Source organism: Dipteris shenzhenensis, chromosome 18, assembly GCF_047967505.1.
Source record: "Dipteris shenzhenensis isolate YYH24624 ecotype China chromosome 18, Dip_SZ_1.0, whole genome shotgun sequence".
Taxonomy (NCBI): Eukaryota; Viridiplantae; Streptophyta; class Polypodiopsida; order Gleicheniales; family Dipteridaceae; genus Dipteris; species Dipteris shenzhenensis.
In genome coordinates, this window is record NC_141613.1 from 28,692,489 (window position 1) to 28,701,778 (window position 9,290).

At 42.9% G+C, this 9,290-nt stretch overlaps 1 protein-coding gene across 1 annotated transcript in view; it reads right to left on the minus strand.

The window, feature by feature from the left end:
- The window catches only part of LOC147891057 (lysine-specific demethylase JMJ27-like), a 54,723-nt gene extending 45,661 nt beyond the window's left edge, over positions 1-9,062 (minus strand). The window contains exons 1-11 of the mRNA XM_087389906.1: positions 7,337-9,062; positions 6,970-7,127; positions 6,740-6,854; positions 6,504-6,633; positions 6,347-6,404; positions 5,022-5,730; positions 4,580-4,909; positions 4,158-4,427; positions 3,406-3,999; positions 3,221-3,293; positions 3,061-3,146 (exon numbers count right to left, since the gene is read on the minus strand). Coding sequence (XP_087246032.1) covers positions 3,061-3,146; positions 3,221-3,293; positions 3,406-3,999; positions 4,158-4,427; positions 4,580-4,909; positions 5,022-5,730; positions 6,347-6,404; positions 6,504-6,633; positions 6,740-6,854; positions 6,970-7,127; positions 7,337-8,053 — 3,240 coding nt within the window. The 5' untranslated portion in view covers positions 8,054-9,062. The remainder of the gene's footprint in view (positions 1-3,060; positions 3,147-3,220; positions 3,294-3,405; positions 4,000-4,157; positions 4,428-4,579; positions 4,910-5,021; positions 5,731-6,346; positions 6,405-6,503; positions 6,634-6,739; positions 6,855-6,969; positions 7,128-7,336) is intronic.
- Between the last annotated feature and the right edge of the window lie 228 nt (positions 9,063-9,290).

Here is a 9,290-nt window from a genome sequence, read left to right on the forward strand (position 1 = left end):
AGCGAGGTCATCCGAGAGGATCTCTTACAGTCACACACATTCAAAACTTTGTTGACAAAACCCACGAGCTTCCTGTGAAGCTCAGCTTCTACAGAGACCATTACTTGCAGATTTCAACAGCGGGCTTCATTGATCCACTAGGATTCAAACGGATCCACCTCCCCCACTCCTTGAAGATATCCATCGGGCAGCATTTCATCACACCCACTTCACATTGAGAGTGGACGGGTGGAGGGCATACCCAAAGAGGATCAAATCTGCACTTTATGCGATGATCAAGAGATCGAGTCATAGGAGCATTTCGCTTCAAATGCCCTATGTCCTATGAGATCAGGGTCGTCATCACTGCCTCTTCAAGGATGGTTTCGAACCCCTATCTAGTTTCTTGTCCTACCTCGATCAAAGATGCCTCGTGACTTTCATCCATCCAAAACTTGGTCATCTGATCCGCCAACTTCTCCATGATCTCATAGATTTCTCTATGTGTATCGGTATCATTATGATAATGGCTTTTTTTATACTCATCAAGGGTGTTGATGTCCACTTAGAGGCTCCACACCTTCAGCTTGTTGTCAGGTTCTTTTAGTCTCAAAGACCCTTCAGTTTTTGAAGACTTTTAATATACTCTCTTTCTCTCTCTCTAGAAAATGATACGGAAACTATGGCAAAACCCAAGAACAAAAATGCAGTTTTATAAGCAAGAAGTTAACTCAATGGACAGCTATAGAATGCAGAAATATCTAGGGGAGGACATATCAACGTTTAAAAGACATCTAACCTGCAAAATCAGAAAGAGTTCACATGATCTCGAGGCCGAGAGGGTAGATGGGCAAGACCCAAGGTCCTCAAAGAGGAAAGAATCTGCAAAATCTGTCCCATAGTAGAGATAGAAAACGAGCAGCATGTACTCATGAGATGTAGAGCATATGCGCATATCAGAGAAGGCTATGGGGTAAGCAGAGATCTAAAAAATATGCTAGAACAGCCAGCCAAAAAGCTAGGAAGCTACTTAAAAGAGATTTTGGAACATCGCAACAAGGTATTGGTTCTAGCTCACAAGCTAGCCCAACAAGTACTCATTACATGACAAGTCTGTAAGATTTTTCTCTCACTGGATGTAAGGGATCACTATTAGTTAATAGTGATCTCCAGTCCCATAGATCCTGAAGGGTCTCACGACTTTAATACAATCATATCATATCATCTCTCTCTCTCTCTCTCTCTTCCAGTACATGTGGAATTTATAGTTGGTCAAATTGATGGTTTTTATCTAAGATGTATGTTGTATGATGCTAAATGATGCAGCAAAGAAGTTATTGGAGGAGAGCTCCTCACATCAACAATCAAGTGGCGGAGAAGCGGGCAAAAAGGGTGAGTAAAGCACCTTGCTTTATGTTCTCTCTTTATTTGTACTAGTCTCGACAAGATATCTAAGATGTTATCTACTCTTAATTGATGGTTTTCAGAATTCCAACATACCGAAGGTACAAGAAACCTACCTGGTAACAAGCAAAGCATTATATTGTTACTGTAAGTAAAAACAACTAGAAATCAAAACTTCAACATACACAAAGAACTTCCAAGTGGATAGCCACAAAACATGTATAAAAATCATCAAGCATGTTGTTCATGATTCCTTAGCATGCATGTTTTAGAAATTTTGACTTCAAATTATATAGCCATCATCAAAAATAGTACTAATCGAGCTTTCTTGTTATATTCCTCAAACCCATTTACTGAAGGAATGTATAAAGAAAACAAAAAGCTACAAAATTACCAATGGTTTGCTATCAATCTTGGCAATGGCTATCATACCAGGTGCATGCAATCTTCACATTTTTAAAGTTGTAGTCTAAAGCTTCACTCATAGCTGCAAAATATCTGCTCACATATCACAAGGTGAAATAGGGAAGATCACGACACACAACCAAACTCCACTCAGGGCATAATCACTGACTTTTTCCAAGCAAACAGTACCGACCAGCAGGACCCACAGAGCGACTGCGAGGACCCAAGCCAGAGTCAGAGACTCGTTTGACTCATCAGCGTACTGAAGCATAGATCACACTAGGGGACCTTCCTTCCATGCTCATCAGCCTGATGCACGACCCACAAGAGTGACTGTGGCACTTGTTTACCACAAGGAGACCACAGTGGACTACACAACCGCCAACGCTCTATCACAGGCTTTTTGCCATCACAGCAGCTCACACATCGGCACCCCCTCCTAGAGTTGACGCCCTCTTCGGCTCCCACTTCATGAGCTCAAAAAGTTTCTTTTTATGTACCAACGACGTTATGGTTCGGATTATAGATTTTCTTTTGTATTCGTCATGGGTGTTTACTGGCTCCATCAGTTTCTTTTAGTCTCATTGACCTTTTTTAGTCTTTCGAAGACATTTAAAAAAATCTCTCTCTCTCTCTCTCATCGCCCACCCCCTCTTATGCTTGACTTCTCCACCAGCCCTCACCAGATGGTCATCACACAGCCGCCATTCCTCACCCTCTCCATGAGCTCAGAGAGTTCTCTCTCTTTATATATCGATATCATTATGATTATGGATTTTTTTTCGTGTTTATCATGGGTGTTGACGTGTGTTTAGAGGCTCCATCACTCAGCTCATTGTATTAGGTCTTTTTTCGTCTCATAGACCCTTCGGTTTTCCAAAGACTTTTAAACTTTCTTTCTTTCTTCCTCTCTCTCTAATGTGCACACATTCATGTGAGCATGAATGAAACATTACTTTTATTAATGAAGACCATAACACAGTCCAGGGAGTCCAAGCATGATACAAATGACACCAAATACATGATCTTTTCACCATACAGTGCCATGTCACATCAAAGCTAGTCGTCCATTTTTTTAAAAGTTATAGTATGCCTCAAGAAGCTATCAGTGAATAATCAAAACAAAGACTGTGTGTTGTATTCATAAGTCTACATCAAAAACCAGCACCCAAGTCAGTAAAGTTTTGATAACGAGCTGCACAAGGGGGTTATCAACTTCCAAACAGAACAACTAAGCAGGCAAGAAAGACCGACTCTTGTCACTCAGCATACCTTCATATTTCTCACTTGATGGGGACAACCAGCAGGTATGAACACTGCTTCTCCGGTGTGTTGTTCAAAAGTCCATGGTTCAACCCCTGACCAAAACAGGTGCAAACTTAGACTAGACAAGGCTTACAGGTTGCCGAGCTCACCATAAAGCAACACTTACCATATTCCTCCTTTAGTTTCTTCTTGTGTGCTGTGTTAAGGTAAATGGTCTGATCATGAATTGGGTTGACAACCTGCAAACATTTGTAAACCTTGTGAAAGCAGGCTAAAAACTGATCGATGGAAGAACTAGATAAAATCTTTGCAACCTTGCATAGAAAAAGTAGATGCCTGACCACTACTTACATGATCGAGGAACTGTTCTTTGAGATGCATGAACTCTCTCCAATGACATCTTAAATACTCTTGCAACTTTGGCACATCCTGACGTCGGAAAATATCCCACAGTGCCCCTCCCCTCAGAGGTTCCATGCTGCTATCATCTTTCCCCTCACCTTCATCAGTTGTTTGTACAAGGTCCTCATCTCTTTCCTCTTCAACAATCACATCCACCTCTTGTTGAGTTCTATCATGGCCAATCGTATTCTTGTCCTCAGCCACAAGCACACAGGAGCCCTCCACCGTGTCTGCTTCTGGTTTTGCCTTTTCCTCTAAAGCAACAAGATCATTTCCTTCTTCTTTTGAAAGCTCCACGTTAGATAAGTTAAAATCCTTAACTAATCCTATTTCAAGCTTAGTCACTTCTTCAACAACAGCAGAAGGGTTAATTTGACCGGACACAACTGCATCGATCCTAATATTGCTATCACTTTCGATATTGTCATCCTTTGAGCAACCATCTTCAGCATTATTGTCACCAGATTCAATTCCTTTCATTTCAGATTTATTCATATCTTCCATAGACCTTGCACTGTCTTCACCACCAGTATCTTTCGCAGGCTGCACACAATTAAAATGTGAATACCTTGAAGCATACAATGTGCAGATCATCTTATCCTTGTAACCACAATATCTTCTACTTGTATTCTAACACACCATTTACCCCTGCAAGCACAATATCTTATAACGAACACAGAAAGAGAGTAAAGTTGACAAACCTCATCCTTTAGAGCCTTCACATCGTTGGGAGGGGCAGACAAACCAGAGATTTGTCCAGCGTCCAATATTTCACATTGGTCAGTAGCATCAGTTGCTGCGTTGGAAGCACTCTGTTTCTGTACTTGTTCATGGGTGGATGTAGATAAATCATTGAAGGATTCACGTGACAGCACTTGGCAGCTGTCTTTATATTTTTGCATGCGTTTCCTCATGCTCCGTTCTTGCCATTTGGTGAGTTTCACCTCTGAAGCATGTGTGAGAACGTTGACCTGCAAATCCAAATGAATGACACTGCTGATCAATAAAAGCTGCAAGAAAGCCAAACAATAAATATGAAGCGTCACGTGTCCCATTGGTTGATACTGTAACGGGAAATTTATGCTATTTGTCTATAACTCATCAATCTGTACAACATTATTACCGCATCTGACATGTCGCAGTGCAGCTTTGTGACTGAATCTCCCCTTCCAAGCTCCTCTTTAAAGCCATAAGCAATGTAAGTTTTAGGCCCCAAGTCTGGCTTAGAAACACGGTCAGGAAGCTTTGAAGCCAGATTTAACATTCCGCGGGTTGGATGTGTGTAGTCATGGAAGGGCAAAGCACTGATGAACTCTGCGCCATGGCGTGGCAGCCTCTCATGGAAAAAATTTGCAGGAGGCCAATCCTTCAATTTAAGCATTTCAGGCCAACAATCCCTGTGCATGCGGCCTTCTTCATATCCTTTGAAAAACTGGTGTATGTTGATCTCAACCTAAACGATGCAATAAAGAAGTAAGATTTATGTCAAACACACAGGGCATCAGCTCTAATGTGTCAACATCAATTATCGTGAAGTCAAAATTTCTGTATGGGCAGGGACTTACCTCACACCAATCAAGACAATCAATCGCCCTTACTGTCTTAGTTTCTTCAGCAAACTTGTTCTTTGTGGTCTCTCTAACTGCCCGCCACATCACCATGGGCTCCCAGCTTAGTCCTCTTGTTTTCTCTAAAAGATTTCTCACTATCACAGGCTCCCCTCGAAGCCAATGCATCTGGAAATGGCGTACACTATGTTCCCCCATGTTCAAGGCTGAAGGGCAATAGATATGATTGTCTGGGGTGTCACTTCTGTGAGAGGCTTGACGCAAGCAGTTACCTTCAAGAGACAGATTGGCATCCTGCCTGTTGAAACACAAATCGCATGGCTCAGATAAATTCGGCTGAGCTGGCAACTCAGCGCCTATTGCTTTTTCCACACTGGCAACAAGTCCAGCAATCCAGTTTGCCTTTGCAATCCGCCTTAAAGACAGCTCAAGAGAACCACAACCACCTCGCTCCTTGGGTGGACAAGGTATACTGCCATCATCATTTACTCTCCAGACTGGTAGCTCATATTGTCCATCTGCCCTTAGGCTTGGGCCTTCAGCGAATTCTTTGGTCCTTTCATGAGATTGATTCTTAGCAGAGCCTGCTTGTTCTCCACCTGGCTGCTGCCCCTGACGAAGCTCTCGACAACATACTAAGCACAAGTCATAAGTACAATGTGGGCAGCTCCTATACAGATCCACAATGGAGGTATTGCAGTTGTCGCTGCCATGAACCAAAATAGGTTTCCCTCAATTAGCCTGACGTCATGCACAGAAAAAAGGCTAGGGGAAAATGCCACTTGGAAAAGACATATCCTAATGATCACAGCACTCAAACTCATCATATAAAAGAAAAGAAGGGGGGGAGGGGGGGGGGGGGGGGGGGGGGCGCAGGGGGGTTCAGGGAAAGTTTTTAGCCTTATGTTTCACCCCACAATCAGCTCTCATCCAACAGTGGCAGTACATCTCTCATATAACATAGGCTCCCATGCATTCATCCACACAAACATTCACATCCACTACTCCACATGCAAAGAAAATATTCAACATACTTATCCAAACACAAATAGACGTAGCGCGTGAACGAAAAACAGACTTCCCTGGCAACCAATTTAGATACATAACAACACTTCTTGCTCCACAAAACAAGCACAGCATCACAACGAACAGCTTCAAGAAGGGTTTTCCTTAAGAGTTTTAAAAAATAAGCAGGCATGATTATGCTGCCCACATGGTATAACCCAAAATCATTCACATTAAGAATTTAGTAGCACAATAAAATCAAGTTGTTGGTTTGTCACTGTCAGTTGGTTCTAAAAGGAGGGAAAACCACAACTGACCAGTACAGGCGCTCATCTTTAGTAAGCTTCGACCTTTCGACATCAACAGAAGTCTCCCCTGCATATCAGAAAGTGCTTTAGTGGAACTGTGTGATCTTACACAAACAATCATATCAAAATTCAATTAAGCCCCATGTGGATGCCAATTACTACAAACCTTTTAGCTTAGCCTCCAACTCGACTTCTTCACTCTGCTCTTTATGTAACTGCTTCACAAGAGGAAAAATGAAAGACAGCATATAGCGCAATGCTGAAATTCTCTGAGCTTCAGTCGACCGGATGTCTTCCTGTTGTTGCAAGGCCAAAAACAACGTTCAATAGCCAATTTGTGTCTCAAGCTACCCTTGAAAAAATATCTCACCATCTCTATACAAATCCTCAAAGATTGCATACCTCATGCAAACTAGACGATTTTGGACCCTTCATGCGCAGGCAGGCTTTGCAGTTGCAATTCCCTTTGCAAACTGGGCAAGCTTCTTCAAAATCCTCTTCAGTCATTTCAGGATACCTGATAATTTCAAAGCAGGAATGCAGCACCCAGAGTCATCCCAGCAAACACCTTACGAATAGGGCAAAATATTTAATAAAAAAGATTAAGAATAAGGAGCTAAAGGTCTTTCTACCATCTGGCAATACAATGCAAACAATAGCGCTTGCTGTGACATTTTTGGCAATATATAACATCCCCTTTGTCATTTCTTTGACACTGATGACACATCTTGCTGTCTTTGGCCCTTCTCCTTTTTTCAGGCACCTTTTCAACAGACGGCAGGGCCCTCTCCTGCCAGAATGTGAAAGCATCAAAGCATTTCACAAGAAAAACGCAAAGTTAGCTTTACAATGCTGTTGATACCAACAAGGCATACACAGCGCTGCGTAAAGAAATTACCCGTTAAGTCAAAAGGGTAGCAACCAATTCTGTCAAAGCAACAGTAATAGTACTACAGGCAGGTTGCCCTTTGAAGGTATGGGGATTCATTTTCAGCTTACTCTCAATTTGGAAGCTCGAGGAGATGCTGCTGCATGGTCAATTTGCCTGGTATCGGAATCCTCTGCTTTCTCTCTTTTTTTCCCTTCTAAATTGTGAGCATGCTCTTTCCTCTTTCCGTCTGCATGATCCTCAGTACTTGATTTCTTCCTTTTTGCCATACCGTTCTCTGTCTTTGGACGCCCATTCGAGGCCTCCTTCATACGCTTGGCACTTGAATCCAAAGATTTCATACCCTTGGGTTGTGCCTCTCCTTCTCCATTTCTGACGCTGGACTCTGGTCTTTCACTTCTCTTGAGAATTTTGTGATGTGTCTCTTCTCCCTGTGCATCTTCCTTTCTCTTCACGACCTTGGGCTGTGCATCATCAGTTTTCTTCGAAACCTTGGGCTGTGCATCTTCATTTTTCTTCGTAGCTTTAGGTTCTGCTTCCCCAGAATCTGGTTCATCATATTTCACCTTACTGGCGGATTTCCTCCTGCCGTCAGATAGGTTCGGAACTTCCTGCCCTGAAGCTTTGGTCTTCAATCTCTTCCTCGACGGCTCTTTTGCTGCCGCGCCAGCTGCTCTCTTCTTTGCCTGCGTGTGGTGCTTCTCGCATAGGCTTTTACCTTCCATCGCCCTACCGCTACAACGCCACTGTTTCCCATCGGATCTTTTACAACGAAACTCATCAGGGACTTCTTCTACAGGAGCTTTGTTCTTCCTGCCACGATTCATCGATGCTGACAGAATTTGGAGAGCAAAAGAACAATTTTTCCCAACCCTCGACGTATGCGGAAAGAGCACCCACTCAGCATGTAAAGGCAAGGACGGTTCGAGCAAGCCTACAAATTTGCATTGTAGGCAGGAGAAGAGGACCCAAGATGGTGGTGCAAAAAGATTAGAAGCAAAGATTGAGAGCCAGCAATGGAGGATGGAAGTGCTAGACGAAAGAGGGTGATGATGCAAAGCAAAATCAGGCTTTGATGAGCGTGAATACTATCTCGCCCCTTCCTCTCTTCTCCTTCCTACTCCTATCTCTTCCTCTTCCACTGTTAAAGATCTTCTCCTCTGCCGACTGTGCCTCTGTTCCTCCTATTATTACTCCCTCACTGCAACCCAAGAAGCACATGAATTGCCATTCCTAAGTTCCTATTTCCAGCTTGCTTTTTCCCTCTTCCTGCTCCTCTCCTCCTCCTCTTTCCTCCTCTCTGTAACCCACCAAGCATATGGAATTTTTCTCCTCTCTGCAACCAATTACAATGCTGCCCAATCCCCTCACAACACTAGGCGCACTTCCCACCTTGCCAAAGCCCTCACGCACCTCCCCTCCGCCCAACTAATCCAACCAATATGTATCCAACAATCACACCTCCCTACTCTAAATACTCCTGGCCACCAAAATAACTCATCACCAACGCAGAAAAATCGAAAGAAACCGACATCCCCAGACCGGGATTTCAGGCTTGGCTTCAATTCTCGGACTTGTGTGCACCATTCTCTAGAAACAATTAATTACCTGCTTAAGCGTCATGATTTTTTTCGAATTTCCTGAGGTTTGCCAAAGCGATTCGTGATGGGAAGGATACCACGGGTAAACGACACTATGGCATATCATTGCACGTGTAAATATGTAAGGAACAAAGGCAGGTGATGATGCAGCATGTCAAATTCGTTTCAATCTAACAAGACCAAGCACAGAGTTGTACGATTTGACATGATCAATAAGATTTCCCTCCTTTTTTTTGGTTGTGCTGCCAAAACAAGATCACAACTTAGCCCTCTTTTCTGCATTAGCCAGCACACAAGGAGATCCTTCACAAGCATGAAGTCACACATTGCTTTTCAACTTTCCATATTTTATCTTCTTGTAATGGCTCAACTTTCCAAAACAGTTGGGTAGAGGGACATAATATCTTTCATGTGAATTTCATGACTATATGATGCGCTAATAGCTTTTCCAGCTCCTATGATC